This window comes from Lagopus muta, chromosome Z (assembly GCF_023343835.1).
Source record: "Lagopus muta isolate bLagMut1 chromosome Z, bLagMut1 primary, whole genome shotgun sequence".
NCBI lineage: Eukaryota > Metazoa > Chordata > Aves > Galliformes > Phasianidae > Lagopus > Lagopus muta.
Window position 1 is genome coordinate 24,147,147 of NC_064472.1, and position 19,025 is coordinate 24,166,171.

The window sequence follows — 19,025 nt, forward strand, 5'->3', positions numbered from 1 at the left end:
ACTGACTGAGCAACAAGCAGTGAAACAGTCATGTTTTTGTTCTAACGTACATGACTATGCTGATGCTGAAAGAGTTCACTCACACATCTGGGAGCAGAATTTGGCAACATGCACATCATACATGGCAAAAGTGCAAGCACATGCAAGTGTGCACACGAAATGAATCACCTGGCTGCTGACTCTTCCAATTGCCTGGTTGACAGTTTGAATACTTTAGAGTAACTTCACAGAGAAAAGCATGGTAAAATAAACCCAAACACCAATTTGCAGCTGTCTGTATAATAGCAACTTCATCCTTTCTTACGATTTCACAATTTTTTAGCCAGCAAGTGAAGACACCAAAATGGACAAATCAGTAAAAATCACGGCCTTCTTAATTTTGCATATTTTCCTTGAACTGCTTGAAGTCAGCAGTGTTATCACCACCCTGCTCCTTACTATATGGAGGTTCATGCCAAATGCACGGACAGGGAAAGCACAGAGAAGGATTAAAAAAAAAATAAAGGATCTGTGCTCTGGAGATGTTAATTACCCTCCTTGACCAATCACTGGTGTTATCTTCACATGTTGCTGGATACTGTCTCCAGATTTTCTTCTTGCATAGTAAACCCCTTGCCATTCCTAAGAAAACATGCACAACAGAAAGCATCTGATAATACGTAGTTTGCAGTCGAATATTCATTTATTATTGCCTAGTCCTTTTGTAGCAAATAATTACATACTATTTCATGTTTGCATTCTAAAAAAGTATAAAATCTTGTAATCCTCAGCGCAGCTAAGCAGATATTTGCTTGTCTGAGGACAGTGTAAACTTTTTTGATATGTTTCTCTTGTGAAGAAGTGCCCAGTATTTTCAAAAAAGTTTAGGAATCAGAGGAACAGAATTCAAATGAGATATATGCAACTCGAGAGAACAGAGTCTCATGTTTTTAAACCCAGAGTTTAAAAAATAAAACAGATTGGAAATCGAAATTAGAATTGCCCAAGCTGATTTTAGCTACGTACCTTTCCTTTTTTAATACATGCGTTGATAGCGTCTGACAGATCTGCACGGTTTTTATCACTTTTTGGTAGCTCAGTAAGTTCCTTGCCAATGAGCTCTCCCTTCTGATACCCCATCATATGCTCGAAGGCTGGATTAACATACTGTGAAACAAAAGAACTTTGGGATAAGAAGGACATACTTAGAAGATAATTACTCACATAAAACTATCACAGTATTTCAGGGTACGCACCTAAATCCAAAACCACACATCCCTGCAGTCTGTCACATAAAATACTATGCCAATAGTGAAACATTTCACTTACATTTGTTAGATACATATTATTTATTTATTTATTCATGTTACATATGGAGTTGAAATAGAATCTGATATAGAAAACATGGAAAGAGAACAAGCCCCTTTACTGTGCAGGGTATCTATTTCTGCAATAGATTTCACGTTTGTTTTACTATCAGCAACTGGAAATTATCATCTGAGTAAAATTAGAGAAGGAAATGTTCTAGAAATTCAGCAAGTGTCAACAGGCAGCATCCAGAAATGCTGCAGAAATACGGCAACAAAAGCAAAACACCGAATTAGAAGAGACTTTACGGAACAAAGATCTCTTTGGGGTTTCTGTCTTTGAATTCTGCAAAATGATTGGTCTTTTCCCCATACCTGAATAACACGATCTTCACTGGTTATTTCTATTGCTTCCTGACAATGTTCTAATGCTGTAAATACTGCATTACATGCCCTGAAATTAGCAAATGATTCGCATTAGTTTTATTGTTAGAACATTTTGCTTATCGTAAACAGATTATTGCACTGTACTTATCCACGGATTAATCACAAATTAGCATGCTGTTTCAACCAAACCGGGTAGCCATCACCATTATAATTTTCTGAGGAATTTAATCTTTGGACAGTCCCGTTGCTGACATATTTTTCTGAGATCACTTACAAAACTGCTCACAGGCACCGCATCACTTAACAGCACGTTGCCTTTTCCAAACACCCTTTCTAGAGCAGGAACTAAAAATGAGTAAAAATAACAAATGGCTGCATACATTGCAATAGAAAGATTTGTGAACATCAAGGATAGAGAACACAAAAATCAGCACAGTACATTTTATGAATCTATGTATATAAAATATATCCTAATATATACCCCAATAAAATATGTCCTGACATACACACGGATAAAATGTGCTGTGCTTATTTTACATGTGTATATACACGTAAGTATAAATGTGAATTTTTCAGACCTTGATTATCAAAGAAGTTGTAATGCTAAGCGATTAGAGGAAATGATTTATGCCATCACAAAATCTTAGTCAGAAAAATATCACTTTTCCTGCTTTCAATTTATAATTCAGTGGGTTGACTTTCATATGGGTTAGTCTTAATTAAGGGCAAAACTAATCCCCACCTTCCACTTTTTCAGGGCTATCCTTGAACTAATGCAGGAAAACAAAATCTTTACCCTTTTGCTACAGGACTGATACTGCTTAAACTATAATTTACACAGAATGGGATTGAAATAATGTTATTTAATTCTAATTAATTATGTTAATTAAAACAATGTATTAATTAACACAGTAAACTATGGAGATTTAGTGCATACCAAAAGACACAAATCAGACGACGTGCTGTGATAGATCCCAGTCCATTTTCTGGCCTAAATTCAGACCAATTGTCTGCTATGTATGTCTCACTGCAGGGAGCATAAAATGCACCATGCAGAAACATCCTTGTATACAGCTGTAACCTAGTGGAAATGTCTTGCTTACAAACTGTACAGTGAGGTGTGATTAATACTGATGATCAGTGCATGGTTAGCACAGAAGTATTCTACCTCTGCATCAAGGAATATTGGATGTTGGTAGCTTTGCTCATCATGGAAGTAACTCAGAAACAAACTGGAAAGGGAATACACATGAAGACATACATACACAATGATGTGGATGAAGATTTGTAGGAAGAAGCGTTGTATGCAGAAGACAACTGTACTCCTTCAGTTTATGCAATAAAATGAACTATCAGTGTAATTTTACAAGGGACAACCTAGCAGTTCAAGTTTGCTCCATGGTGTGATTTTGTGCTGCGCAAAATAACTGAGTTATCTCAGTGATAGATGCTCATCTGGTACACAAGCACTAACAAGTCATTAAGTAAGCTTTGTGCAAGAAAACGCAGAGCTGTTTTGAACTGATTACACTATTCAAAACCTACTTTTTCATTTGATCTGGCAATCAAGCTAGCTTTGGTAGATGCACACATCCCACAGATGCCCAAAAAAACCTCTTTAGAATTAAAGAAACAAAAAATCTGTCTAAGAAACAGTGTACCATCCGGACAGTTCTGTTCACTGAAAGGACTTCAGATACTGCGTCCCCGGTCCAAAATTCTCACAGACTTTCTCTTCTATTCAAACACCTAAAAAAAATTCTGGATTTTGTCCCATTGATTTACTTTCTGAGAACATTATGTCCTTCTTCTCAAAAATACAAAGACATATCAAAGACCAGGAGCCCCGTGAGATAAATACACAGTGCAACATTTTTTTCCCCCATTTCATTAAACCACAGAGATGAAAGCAAATTGCAACCAAGTAGGGCTAGCAAATCTAGTTGTGCTTATTTTTTTATGGTAAGCTCAATTAAAACATCTGCCTCTTTGGGCAAAAGCAGGAAGAAGTTCTCTGTCGCAAGGCGTCAGCTTCTCTAAGCTACAAGTATGCCTTCTCAGAAAATCTGTCTTTCAGAAGGCTGTTTTGATCCCCCACATGTTAGCACAAAGCTTCTTGCATTAAAAGAAAAGCAGAATTTAACTCCTCTGGGTCTGCCTCAGGCAGTGGCAGCAACAAACTCCAAAATACTACAGCTGTGCTGCCAAAAGCTTTCTGAAACAGTAGTGCACCAGAGGTGATGTAAATATACAGACATACACATGTGCAGATATATACATGATGCGTTACTAACATACAAAACACACGGTAACACAGAAAACATCTAATTTGCTATACATTCACATAAATTAAAGGGAAGGAAGTTCACAGTTTACTTAACTGAAGATAGAAGAGTAAAAACAAGCCAAATTACAAGTGGGTGGTACAACACTGTTTACACAAACAATACAGAAGAGAGAATTGTCAGTAGCTGAAAAGCTTCTGAGGAGTGACACTCTCTTCCAGATTTCAATATTTTTTTAATTGGTGATAGTTTTAAATAATCTCACAGAAAAATATGGCAATCAATATGTGAATCATGTTCCCTGTTTCTGAGTTATAATTATCTGCATTCATAGTTGATATAACTAAAAGAGATGCTTAAACTCTACTGGCACTGAATTCTTAAAGTAGGTTATTCCATGAGTTACAGCAGGTAATTTTCAATGAAAAGATCATAAAGTTTATAACAGAAAGAAATAAAGGAAAACAAAACATAACACAAGAAGTCATTGACACATACACTGATGTTCTAGAGAAACAGAAGGATAATTTCCACTCTTCTATGTTTTGATAAACACTAAGAAAGAGATGGAAATGACAAAAGTTACTATACACAGAGTAACAAGCAATGAATGTCCTCAGCTAAGAAATTAAGGAGGTTATCTGCACATGTTTTTATGGTTTCTGGTAAGAATCTTAGTTGAGACATTATCAGGCAACAAAGTGGAATGCTAGCTGAACTGTGAGAAGAGTAATCCTCAAGATGATATACAACAGCTGGAAGAAGTTTCCTTTTTGTCTACAGCATGCTTGTTATTACAAAATCTGTCGTTTTGGACCTAAACACAAGCTACAGGTATAGCTTGTATGAACATAAACTGATGTTTGCTAACTAAATTCACAAGTCACACATTTCACACTGCATTTACAACTGAACCAAGTCAGATTCAGCTCTAATTATCTTCTAAAATTTCTGTGCTTTCTTTTTTTCTTTATTTTTTTCTGCTGAGCTTTGGGAAACACACATTAATATTGTGACAGCATGAACCCTATTTTTTTTCCTAAAGATTCTACTACAATCATATTTTGCATACATAAACACATATTTGCTTGAACATTAAGTTCCTTTGTGATAGGTTTGTGAATGGAATCTTAAAAAATTCTACTGCTTAAACAGCAACCCTGACTCCAGTAGTGAAGTGATAGTATTTGCTGTAGAAGGAAATGCAACTCAATTATGGGAATCCAGATAAATATACTTTCTCTGTGTGACAACTCAAAGATCTTTTTTTTATATACAGCTGAATTGTAAAGATATTTATGTGTAGGTGTAAGCACCAGAAGCACCAGTATTAAATATACAGTCAATCATATTAAACTGATTATATAATTATATATTCTTTCTTATATTTGGAAGATAATTTTACAATTAAATATTTCTTATTAAGAAAAAAATTGTGATTTTGATTTGGCACAGAGTAGGAAGAGCCAGCCCAAGACTGAGCTCAGTTCAAGACATGAAATCTCACACATAAGATTAAGAATGACTTTGAGAAATTTTCCTGTCATGTCACTTTGCAGCCCATAAACCTTTCTTACACACAAGTCAGCATTAAAGTGCTACCATTCAATTAAACGAACAGAAGCTGTTCTGCAATATTTCTGCTAAGGGATCTCATTCTGATTGCAATACCAGTGATGGCTGCTGTACTATTGCCAAACTCAATGTGGGCATCTCAAGACATATGGGCACAGGCAAGCATCAGAATAAAGGACAAGTACTGCATTCTGCATTAATGAAAACTGTCATTTAAACCAGCAGTGAATGAAGCACATCAACAAAGCTTTCTAAAGGCACCACTTATTAAAGCCCTTACATTTGTCTGTTTTGTAACTGATCAAGGAACAAGGCTGTAGGAAATTGTTAGCATATGAAATACATATATCTGCAGTTGGGAACGTAGACCAGTTACTTATTTCCAAATATTTATTTCTTATGCCTTCTTATATGTCTACATACCGTAATTTGAACTGAGATCGCACTTCCCCATGTTCTATTTGAATGAGTTCATTGTAACAAGCAGTTATGCTGCTATTCTCCATGAATCGCTGGAAAACAAATCAGAAGTGCATGAAATAGAATGGAAGGTTTGTAATCTATTATTCCTGTTATTGTATCTAAAACTCTAATGTTATAAAGAGAGCTGGCAATAGGACGACAAAGGGCCACAAAAATGGGGCCGGATTATCTTTCATATGAGGAATGGCTGTAGGAGCTGAAACTGGTCAGTACAGAGAAGAGAAAGCACAGGAGAGACCTCATTAAGATAAAATAAGTACCTCAAGAAAGTGCAAAAAGAACAGAGTCAGGCTCTCTTCAATGGTGCCAGTGTCAGGATGAGAGGCAATGGGTACAAAATGGAGTACTAGAGGTTCCTCCTAACACCAACTTGCCAGTGTCAGGATGATAGCTGGACTTGATGATCATAAGGATCTTTTCCAACTTAAGTGATTTTATGATTCTTGCTGTGTGGGTGGCTGAGCACTAGCACAAGTTGCCCAAAAAGGCTGTGAGTCTCCTCCTTGGAGATGTGCAAAAGTCACTTGGACATGGGTAACCCACTCTGTGTGTCCTGCTTGAGCAGGGGTTGGGCCAGATGGACCCAAAAGTCCCTGCCAACCTCAGCTATTCTGGGGTTCTGTAGAAATGCTTTCATTGCGCCTGTTGTGTTAAGCAATCATCTATTCAATGGGAATGATTCTCTAGTCACTGCGACAATATTGCTAGCTAAATAAAAAGCGAGCATAAAAATCTGCTGAAACCACAACTGTGAGCTTTGCCACTTGGTTCTAGGTATTCAGTAAGAAATAGGTCATCTAAAAAAAAAAAACAAACAAAAGTCTCAAAATCAGTAGCATTTGGATGTTTCATTAGGAACACCTATGCCTTAATTCAGAACAGGAACGGAATACCTTAAAGATATAAAATATCCATGCTAAAAATTAAAATAAATTTAATGACATTTGGCATTTCGTCTGTTTTTAAGTAAGTATTGTAGCTGAAACTCACAAACTGTAGTAACTTGAATTTGTAAGTAACATCAGTGAGCTGTCATTTTTGAATTCAGAAGTGCAGAAAACTAAAATTTGACAGCTGTTAACAAGACCTTTTTTAATATGTGTTAGATGGAATCTCCTCTATTTGTTATGCAGAAGCAGTTAGCAGAGAGGTATTGTGCTTGGACCAGCTGCAGTGAGAAAATTCACATTCATCACAAAAGCATTAGCATGTTCTCTGACTTCAGTTCAAGTTTACTGCTCACTAGTAACCTTCTGCTGTGAGGATTTACATCAGTGATTTGTAAATACATCTGTGGATTCTGCTTTTCACACAAAATACTCTGTGACATCATTAGTTTTCAGAATACAGCTGCATGCTGAGTCAAGAGCCAGCACTCAGATCTGTGAAGAACAAAGAGTGTTGTATGAGGAATCTTTGCTTCTCCCCTTTATGAAAAAAATGTGATTTGGGAACCAACAGCTTAAGCCCCAAATTTAAAAGTAACTAACCATGGGCCTACTTCACTCCTCATGTTAAGATATTAAATATTTCTATAACTGTCACTTTTCACAGCAGGAAAAAGACATTAAGATTGATGTATTTGTAGGTGTATTCCCCCAAAAATATTAAAGGAGCTCTTGGGAATCTTCAGCTCTGAATCTGATGTAAAAATTGAGGTTTTGTCTATAAAATTCTAGAAAAAAGTGACAGACTAATTGGCTACAGCATCACATACTTTATTAATCATTTTGGAGTTGCACTTAAAAGACAGGTACCATCAAACAGAACAATTACAATTAAGTTTTGTCAAGGGAAGGAGGAAGAATGGAACTAGTATGACAAATGCTGATACATTGAATAGTGATAATGCAAAATAAACTACTGGAAAAGGTGGAGTATAAAAATAAAGTTAGGGAAGATAAAGCTGTAATTTGAGCAGATGGGATTTTTCAAAAATCAATTTTATTACATTGTTGAGGAAGAGATCCCTGGATGTGCTGTCCCTCTCCTTGGAGAAGGTGTTTATTTGGGGTTTTTGTGTCTTTTTGTTTTGCATACATATTTTAAATACATATATGTATATATATTTATACATATATTTGCAAGAGAGTCAAGATCTATTACCTCTTTCTGGTGATGTTCCACAGTGGTGACTCAGGTGCATATACTTTTTGCAATGAAACTCAGGTTTAGCACGAATTAGCTCAGATACTGGATTCATTATGAACCAATAGGATAGTGTTCTGACTGGGATAATTCTTCTAAACACATATATTTAATCCCCCCTAACTACAGAGTCTACTGATGAGCTCCTATTGATTAACTTTCTTACGATGAGCTCGCTTTAATATTACAGATGCTTTATGTTACATTAGGAAACATTAATGACCACCCAAAGCCACTCAAACAAAGGCTAGAAGATGGTAAGCAAATGAAGCTAGACTTTCAGAACTGAAATTCACTGCTCTTCACTACGAATTCATTTTAAGAAACAGCAGTAAACAGTTATTTCCTCCTCTGGTTTCTTGTACAGAACAGCTTATAATGTTCTGAATAGAAAGGATTCACGCCGAGATAACAACTCAATTCAAACCTCACTGAAAAAAACAAAACAAAACAAAAATTATCCTTTTTCAATTCAGCAGGAGCAGGACTAGGCTGGTACTCCATTCAGAAAAGATTCCTAGCATGCACACAAACATGTCTAGATGACTAGGCACACATTAATTAGGGTGCCATGCCTTTCATTTTTAAATGCACTCATAAACAAAATCCACTCACCATCTGTCCAGACCACATGGATTTAACCACAGAATCATTAAGGTTGGAAAAGGTCTCTAAGATCATTCAGTACAACATCCACCTACCATCAATCCTGTTCACTAAACCATACTCCTTAGCACTGTATCTACCCTTTCTTTAAAGACCACCAGGGGCAGCGATTCCAACACCCCCCTGTGCAGCCTGTTTCAGTACTTCGCCACTATTTCTGAAAAGAAATTTTTCCTGATATTCAACCTGAAACTCTGCCGGTGCAAATTGAGGCCTATTTGTCCTATTGCTGTTACCTGAGAGAAGAGCCATACCCCTGCTTTTTCTGGAAGGACTACCTGGATCACAGATTCTCTTATCTCATATGCTTTTCCAATACATTTCTGAAAACAAGAGTACCCAATCAACTGTGACCATTATCTCATAAATACATTTTTGACATAAGCAAACATATAGTTTACATGAAGAACTTATATGAAAGATTTAAATGTGAGGAAGTTGAAATGCCTCTAATTTACAAAGCAACCACAGTTACTTTATTAAATACATAATATATGAAAGAAGACATACCCTATCAAAGCCTGCATTAAGAAGGGGAAGAACAGAAGTCTCTTCTTGATCAGCAGATCTACAAGACAAAATGCTGGTCACACAACATACAGGAACTAGATGGCATCAATTCAGCAGTTATCCAAATATAATGTAGTATGAATGCTCTTGCATAAAATACACATATCAAATCATGGTATTACAGAAGTGGATCTTCTGAATGCCCGTCAAAGATGATACAGTCTTTTATATATACCTACAGTTATTATTATGGCCAGAAAATAATTTCTACAGCAAATTTGATATTTATACAGATGTCCGTCTTTTCTTCATAGACATACAGGGATGTTCCAATAAATAAATAGATAGATAGTTTAACAAAACAAAGGATATCCTGTGATATCCGACAAGAAAGAAACTAAAATAATGCTATTAAGTGAAATGTGGAACAAGCTATAAGGTCTTGTTAAGCAGCAAACATAATCTATTTTCTAATCTTGGCTGGAAAAGTTCTCCAGCCAACTCAATTTGCAAATGTTTTAGTTGAACTAGGAAATTAACAAAATTAGAATGGATTTAGCAGTATGTAGAAGTACTAACAATGATGGGAAACCACTCTTTTTCTAAGATATTTGATAAAAGGTGTATTTAAGTCTGTAAGAATGCACTGAGTATGAATTACTCAAGAAGGAATTCAGGACAATACAATACCAAGTTTAGTACCATCAGCAATAAGATTTACTCCATTGCCTAGTTACCTAGTAACCACAGCATGTTATCTGATCTATTTCCTTTACAACACAATAAACAGCTTTCTATTCTTTCATTTTAAAAACAAATGTATCTGTGTCTATTTTTTTTTAGTACGCAAGCCACTTCATAACAATTCTCTAAAGTCAAGGTGATATATTAGTCTATATGAATGGAAGTAATTGAATACTTAAATAGGCCATATACATCACTTAACCATTTCAGGTAAAAAATAACTAACATTAAACTAATTCTGTAAGTTTTTAAACTTACGAGTTTATATCTTATCTGTGAGATACCTTCTGTTATTTGCTAATTTTTATTTTAACTCATTCTCATAGAGTAAAACAAAAATATTTCACAACACAGAGTAAAACGTACGTGCGTGGAACCACAGCAAGTATTACAGTGTGTTCTGATGGCTTTGTGGCACGAATAGACCTAAGAAAACAATATTTTCTCAGTTACACCGCATGCTTTCCCAGTGTTACACACAATGTCTTCACAGGCAATATAAATTAAAAACAGTTCCGAAAGAGTCCAACGAGTTATGAAAATAGGACCAACTGGTCCTCACTTAGACATTCAATTTCTTTTGGTATCAGCCTCCTCAGAATCTGCACAATACAGTGCAGTACAGAGACAACAGCTCCAAATACTCTTCAAACCTAGTAAAAGTTTGTCCTTCTTACCTAGGTAAAGGCAGGGCAGGCTGCCCTGAACGCAGGGGTTGACAAGATGCAATGTCTGTACAATGCATTCTTGGTATCTGTTAGTTCAAAAATTAATTAAACAGGAATGTTGACCACCTTCTCCCACCTTCACAACTGTCCTTTCATATACTGTAAAATTTTCTTTGAAGTATACAAAGTGCTCTTGGGGCACACTGGTAAGAAAAGAAAGTATAGCAAATACACTTCTCTATAGAGGACTACGACCACCATGGTTAACAAAATATCAACACTTTATGTTACTGAAGAACTGAAAAAAAAAAAAAAAAACAACCAAGAACACTCTATTCATCTTTCACCAGCGAAAGATACACTTTTTTCAAACATGTCACTCTCTTCTGAATAAAGAGTTGTCATATGCATGTGTACTTCTTCCAGAAACACTTGCATAACCTTAAATATGTGAACTTTAAAATATTTGTCTTAAACAACAGAAATTTCAGTTCATGCAAGACTGAAAAATGTAGTGTGCTGCATGGTAAAACTGATTTTCCATTTCCACATGTACAGAAGAGTGATGTGAACTTTTGTGAAGAGCACTCACTGACGTGTGCCTGACGTAGTCAACAAACAATAGCATTAGTTTCAAGCCTTGCAGCTTAAAATCTTGTTACAGCACTAACTCAGGAAAGGAGATCCAGGGAGAAGCAGATACAGAAAGCACAGAGTGATTGCACAACAGCTGTGGCTTATGCTCCGAATAATGCTCATGATTTGAAGAGAGAATTCTACAGGTCAAATGTCACCCTGGCCAAAAGCTTATTTTTCAAATTCTACTCCTCTTAAGAGGAGTTCCTAAGGGTTCTTAAGAGTCTTCCTTAAAGAGGGAAGAAAACCTCTTGTACTCAATCTCCAAATTTCCAATTTGTGCATTCTTCTTTATTTTTTTTTTTATAATTAAGACTATGGATTTTGTATAATATGTTCCAGACTTCAAGAATAGCATAAGGCCCTTTAGTTACCTGCAGATATCTTCTGCATCAAAATATCTGGAATTCCTGTGATCTATAACAATTATTTCCTGGTGCTTATCAAGGAAACATTCAAGTGCTGATTCTGGAGTCTGGGCAATGTTGCACCTGTAACCAGCTCTGTCACAGGCCCACCAGAAGCCATCACTTTGGTTGTCTTCTTTTGCGAAGATCAGCAAAACCTGCAAAGCATGCAGAGCAACATCAGTTTAAACATGCAGAATAGTTATCCACATGGCAAAAATCTTAACAACCACTTCTACTAATTGAAAGATCAAGTCCACTCTGAGAGTGGAAATATTGGACTGCAGATGATAAAAGAGCTGTCACAGTGGATAACTTAATTAGTAGAGTGATTATCAACATAGCATTAACTGTGTAGGACTGATATTTACTGCTTTTGAATAAGCTGTGATTGTTCTGGATGTAAATGTGTTGGCAGGTGACAGGTTACCTTGCTGTGCTCATTCCTAGAGCATCATGGCTTCAGGAGCACTGCGACTATTCAGGCAGTTTTGACACACAGGCCCCTATCTAAACAGGTTCCAGACTCAGCAAGCAGATGTTCAAACATCATTCCCATTTTAAGGTTGTGGGAGTTACACACATTTTAAATTGTAAGGAACTTTCTGAAATGTAATTGCCTTTTTCTTTCAAAACAGAAAAAAAAACAATAGACAAACAGGTATGGAAAGGGCTGGGTAGTAGGAAAACAATGATTCAGACATTGCAGCTGATCACTAACCATGCCACTCCATGTGACAGATAAAGAAAAACATCAAATTATTGAAAAAATGCTGTGAAAAAGAAAGGCTTTAAAAAGTCAGAAGTTCAACTATAGGTATTCACATTGCACAGAAAGGCAGAAGACTGAGGATAATCTATATATAAAGCAAAATCCTGTTCATTTTACAAACAAAAGTAACCCCCAACTTCACTGAAACAATCTGAGCAAAGTTTTTCAAAAATGCTCACAAGGAAGGCTAATAACCTTTCATCTGTGATGTTGCATGTCTATAATATCACCACATAAAATTCAACACCATCAGCCTAAAAGCTAGACAATGTGACCATACCCTTTCTTTTATCCTGAGCAGTATGGAATGGTCTGGAATGGTCTGGAATAGTCTAAACAATAAACAGAGTCATTTATGTTACTGAGGCTGGACTATCATTCAAGATTTCATTAAAAAGTAGTAAAAAATTATATGTTTGGAACTTCAATAAACATTAAGAAATTCATCTGAAAGTTTTAATTTATTAGTAAGGGTACACTTACTAATAAGTGTAAGGTTACTGCTACTCATCATCCAAGATAGCAACTGTCACTCCACCTAATCCATTATCTTTTCCAGTTATCAAACATTCAAAAGCAGTTACATGGTTCTGCTATAGAACTTTGCATATACTCTGGTAAAGTAGCTACTCTGATTCAATCCTGTTTGGCTCCAGCTGCTGTTGGAAAAGAGGTTTTTCTTTGAAGACGTTTTGATATCTTTCTTCTCTCAACATTCCCTATTTGGAAATACAGGATTGCAAAATTCAGCCATTTACCAGATGCAAAGTACTGGAGTTTAGTTAAACCACCTGTTTCCCCACTGGAAACTAAATATCAGTGTGTGAATCGTTCAGAGAATATTAACTTTAAAGGTACCATTAAAGCGTTACTGCCATGCCTGCTCATTAAAATTTGTATGAAGCTTACTGTAGAGAGTGAAAACACAGCAAAACTTGAATTATGCAAATACGTTGCAAGCTAATCTCCCAAAATCAAAATGAAAATACAGCAATCTGTGTAAATCAGACTGACAGTACGACAGGAAATCGAATTTAATCTGTATTTCTTGATGGAAAACATCTGTTTTGGTATGTGGTTTGTTAGCCTTGCTGTGAATAGGTCTTTTTTATCCAGTGCTGCTTTGACATAGGAATACCATACACTTTTCCTGCTGAGATTTTTTTTTTTTCTGTAATCTACTGGAATTCCTACCACAGTTTTCTGAATTTGTTTTGCACAGCTATTATATGTCTTGTTCGCAGTTTATCATGCAAATACAGAAAATGGATAGAGATGTGCTTTGAAAATCTCAAAATACAGCCCAGTGAGAACAGGTGCATATACACCAGAAGGAAGCAATGAGAAAATCAAAAATAGAACTTAAGAAGTCATAAAACATGACACCTAAACCTTTTTGTGCCTCTGTGGTATTCCAGTGAAATTATTTTAATAGTGTCTTTAATATAGCCAGAGGGATACTGTGTGAAACATTAAATGGGCAGGAAAACAATTAGATGCTGGGCATCATCAACATTTCGGCTGCAGCTCAAGAGGGGAAGATTGTCATGATCAGAACAGACATGGAGCTCACCATCAACACTGTGAAAGTGATGATGACCAATGAGTTTCATAAGAGGGAGAAAATGCAGTATTTGAAGGGGGAGCGGGATTAAGCAGTAAAAGAAAGTGAGTGAATGATGACAGGTGGCAGACAAACTCTACAGCAGTTCTCTGGAAGGAAGCAAAAGGTATTTGCTTAGACCAAACAAGAAAGAAATGTACTTATTAATATAGAAGACAGGGACTATGGGGAAAAAAAAGAGTAAGCATTTCAGTTTGTGTGTTAAAGCCATGAGTGCAGAAAAGCACCACAGTAACTGCGGGAAACAACCACATTCACTTCCAGTATATGAAGTTCTGTGAGGAGATGATGACAAACTTCAACTCAAATGCCAGTAAAAGCTTCAGGAGTGGTAATTACTATAATTTCTGTCCCTTCCTCACCTTCCACTCCTTCCCACTCTAAAATGTTAACTCATTGGTCATTAGGGAAATTACAGCTCATACATGGTTTCACTCTAATACGACATAAAAATAACGGAGCAAGAGTTTTTCCATTAGTCATTGCTTTAAAAGGCATTCCGATCGTATGTTGAAACATAACATAGTCTGACCTTCTGTCTCTGCCCTTGCTTTAACAATCATTAAGTTTGCAGATGTAAATTGGCTTCCTGTTTTGCAACGTTGTCCCCATTAGTTGATAACAAGTTTCTACCTATGGTCTGATCTCCAAGCTAAGCTCTCATTAATCATCAGCTGAAAAGATTCCCATTCAATCCATTTGATTACATGTGAAGGCATTTGATGCAAGCCAACTCTTTGGCCATTAAGAAATTATCTCCTCTATTAAAAGTGTTAAACCCAACAGAAGTTCCCGATCACATCCACTTTTTTTCTGATTTTCTCTGACAATCACTGAGCCTCTTTTCTCCTAATCTTTAAATCACACAGGGCACTGACTTAAAAATCATATAGGAAAGTCCCATATACAAACCTCTGTCAGCCCTAGTTCTGCAAATGAGTACCGTATTTCTTTTTCATATGCACTAGATGTTAACACATCTTTCTCTCATGTCACTGGGGGAAGCTGCACATTTATAATGAGGCTGCTCTGAAAGTAATGTCTCTATTCTATGATGTCCCATGACATCAGAGGCAGATGTTGGTGCTATGGCAGTAGAGGTTGAACCCTCCTGCCAGTATTCCTTTCCATTTTGTTGCCATGTGACAGATGGAGGCAGAGAGGCACTCTGACAAAATCATGTCTGACGTGAAAGTGTGTATGAAGCAAAGGTGAGTCACTGAATTTTTCCATGGGAAAAAAAAAAAAAAAAAAAAAGACATTTACTGACCCACTGACATCCATTGATGCTTGCTGAGCATTTAAGGAGATCAAACAGTGGATATGAGCACAGTGAGGCAGTGGATGGTGTGTTTCAGCAGTGGTGACAGTGACATGAAAGACAAGCCACATTTTGGACAGCCATGCACAGCATTCACACCACAAAATGAAGGGCATTTTGATCAGCTCATCTGTGTGAATTGGCAGATTCTGATCTAGGAACTGTGTAGAGAGCTTCAGTGTGTTGGAAACAGTGGTGGCAATATTAGAATATGGCTAAGTTTGTACCAAGTAGGCTCCACTAATGCTCACACAGGAAGAGAACGAACATCATAAGCAAGTTTTTTCAGGACCTGCTGAACCAATACAAGGCTGAAGGTGACAGTCTCCTGGACTGCATCATTACTGGTGATAAGATGTGATGTTACCACTACAAGACAGGGTCAAAATAGCAACATGGGAATTCCCCACTGAAGAAAATGTTCAAGACGTAGCCCTCAGCAAGTAAAGTGATGTGCACTGTCTTTTGAATAGAAAAGGGGTGATCCATTTGGATTTCCTGGAACCCAGACAAACCATCAGCTGCTACAAAATGCTGTCTAAGCTGAAGATCTGAACTTCCAGAGTAATGTTAGAGAAGAAGACAACTTTTCTCTTGCAAAGCAATAATGCCAGACCCCATACAAGTTTGAAGACCATAGAGCACATTGACACTTTGGCTGGACTGTCCTACTGCATCTACTGTATAGTCTAGGTTTAGTGCTTTCTGACTGCTATTGGTAAAGCTGATAAAGGATGAACTGCATGGTCAATGTTTTGCTACCAGCAATAACACCACAGCAACTGTGAAACAGTGGGTCACTTACACTGCTGCATACTCTTACAAGTGCAGCCTGCAGGCTCTTTTTCAATTAAAATGCACAGCTAATGGTGGTAAATGTGTTGAAAAATGGTGTTTTGTAGGTGAGAATTTGCTCTATCAAATAGTGTTATAGTGCTCTTTGTATCTGTTTTATTTTCCATGGAAACCAATAGGAGGCATTACTTTCAGAGTGACCTATGTATGTACATTTTTCTCAGTCAATTCTAAGGTCTTACAACCAAATTAAGGCAATTTGTAAGCGCTGGTACAAAATTGGGGCGGACACATAAGCTGCATGCTGGGAGGGCATTTGGAGGGTAAAAGCTGGTACAAACCAAAACAGATTTGTCCTCTAACACAGGTGGTCATAAAATCTGAGGTGGAATCTATTAAATGGTTTATGGCAAGTCATAGCCATAACAAAGGTCACCTCCCAGACAAAAAAACACAACCCATTTGCCAGCTGGCATAGGTCTGCTGCCAAACAACAGTTCAAAACAAGCACAAGCATACAATGAACACTGCTAAGAAAAGCCCTGGTGACAATTGTTTTAACAAAGTGTATTATCTTATTAGACAATTAAGAACATGATTAAGCAGCACATAAAGATATTTAAAATGCATAGTTGGTAGCCCTTTGCACTTCACAGAGAAATACATACCTCAATCATTAAGATGGAATATAAAAGATTAGCGCACATTATTTAAATGAATAGGTATGTGCCATCCTTGTCAAATAAGCTGAGGTCATGTCACTTGTTCCATAAAGGAACTGAGTTTACAGAAAGTATTTTTCTGTTAGTGCAATTAATTTAGAGTATGGCATAGTCTTTACAAAATACTCTTCAGGTACAAGTTTTACTTAAGTCCTGATTTCAGCTTTTCAGTATCTAAAAAGAGCCTATGAACAGGAGGGGAGTCAACTCTGAAAGGGTAGATAGCAGCAGGACAAGGGGAAATGGTTTTAAGTTGAAGGAGGGAAGATTCAGGTTGGATGTCAGGAGGAAGTTCTTTACTATGAGGGTGGTGATGTGCTGGAACAGCTGCCCAGAGAGGTTGTGGATGCTCCGTCCCTGAGATGCTCAAGGCCAGGTTGGATGGGCTCTGTGCAGCCTGGTCTAGTATTAGATATGGAGATTGGTGGCCCTGTCTGTGGCAGGGGAATTGGAGATTCATGATCCTTGAGGTCCCTTCCAACCCTAGCCATTCTGTGATTCTGTGATTTCTGTAGCACCACAATTCGTGTCTTCACTAATACAGGGACAAAACAACACCCACAGCTAACTAAATATAAAGATGAATGTCAAGAAAGTTTCCATACAAAACGCAGAACAATTTCCCTTCTTACATGAAGAACTATTACATGATTAAACTGCATAATAACAGCAAATACAGACAGTATATTTTTGCAAATCCAATTTCTATGAAGTAAATAAAGTAAAATGTTGCCATAGACAATGAGTATTCTTATTCGAGTATTATTGTGATCATCTTACTGCAGATTATCACAGTCTACTCAGCATTTTTCCATAATTAGTTCCACATATTTATGTTTAAGTTACTTGCCAATGAAGACTGGTCTACTGACGACCCCACTGTTATGCAGTCTTTTTATGACATACACGATTTCAAAAGATCAAGCCACTGTTAAGACTGAATTATACTTATTATTATCATATTTAATACATAAAGAAAAATGTAAGGCTTTATGACCTCCAAAACAGCATAGCATGAATTCCATGTGTAGGTTTTTCTACTTGTAGGCAGTCATGGCAAGAATAAAAGCAACAAACAAATGCAGAAAGAGTGGCTGCTAAATATCTCTGCATTTTGCAGTTAGCTGACCAAGACTAAAAGTTACTTCTAACAGACACTGCTTTACAGGAGCAGTATTAAAGATTGCACAATATGTTAAAAATAATATTCTTGGCATCCCTCTGTTTACAGACATAGGTACAAATTGTACAGAAATAGTAGTAATTATGGGCAGAGCTGCTGCTTGTGTGACAAAATTCAATGCTCTTGTTGGAACACGTGTGACTTCTTGCATCTGTGACCTGTAAAAGCACAGTTCTCTGTTCTACTGTACAAAACCCAGCAAAATTTGCCTGGTACCTAAACTATATAATAATGCTTTCTGCTGTGGCAAGTCAAGATTCAGCAGTTTTTAACGTTCAGAAACAGCTGTTTTCCTTGCTGTTGCACACACATATGGACACACTCCTACTGACAGGACACAAAATAAATTACTTGATGTTAATGGAAATGTGAGCACCTTCTTTACAAGTTAATTTAGCCACAGATCTCTTTTCAAGCACTCAGATAAACCGAAACACCAATTATTGAACTCACAGTCCTTGCAGAAGTAAAATAAAAACATGTATAACCATGCCTTAATTTTTTCACCCATTAGCACTGAATTGACTGTATCAAAAAACTGAGAGAACATCTTACCTGAACTGGATCTTGTGTCAGTCTCATAGGCCCAATTTGTACCTCTGTAGCTGAAGCCTGCTAAGTAAGAGTAATAGAGATTTTTTTCCACTCTACTTCTTGACAAGATAGCATTTTGCAAGCAAGAATGAAAGATAAAGCATAACCAGTAAGACTCTCACAGGATAGCCACACAACATGCAGCCTTTATCCAGCTGCTTTAAGTGTAGCTTTGATAACAGATAACCACACTCACAATTTTGTTTTATGTACTTCAAC

The 19,025-nt window shown here is 36.8% G+C and overlaps 1 protein-coding gene across 11 annotated transcripts in view; it reads right to left on the bottom strand.

The window, feature by feature from the left end:
* The window catches only part of PDE8B (phosphodiesterase 8B), a 76,593-nt gene that overhangs the window by 23,567 nt on the left and 34,001 nt on the right, over positions 1–19,025 (bottom strand). For 6 of the 11 annotated variants that reach the window (XM_048931759.1, XM_048931763.1, XM_048931764.1 and 3 more), the window contains 8 exons: positions 18,768–18,827; positions 11,763–11,953; positions 10,451–10,510; positions 9,341–9,398; positions 5,957–6,045; positions 1,662–1,740; positions 1,006–1,146; positions 533–621 (listed from right to left, as the gene is read on the bottom strand). In XM_048931759.1, coding sequence (XP_048787716.1) covers positions 533–621; positions 1,006–1,146; positions 1,662–1,740; positions 5,957–6,045; positions 9,341–9,398; positions 10,451–10,510; positions 11,763–11,953; positions 18,768–18,827 — 767 coding nt within the window. Of the gene's footprint in view, positions 1–532; positions 622–1,005; positions 1,147–1,661; positions 1,741–5,956; positions 6,046–9,340; positions 9,399–10,450; positions 10,511–10,761; positions 11,954–18,767; positions 18,828–19,025 lie in introns of those variants that run through there. The other 5 variants (XM_048931760.1, XM_048931757.1, XM_048931758.1 and 2 more) reach the window with 4 other exon arrangements.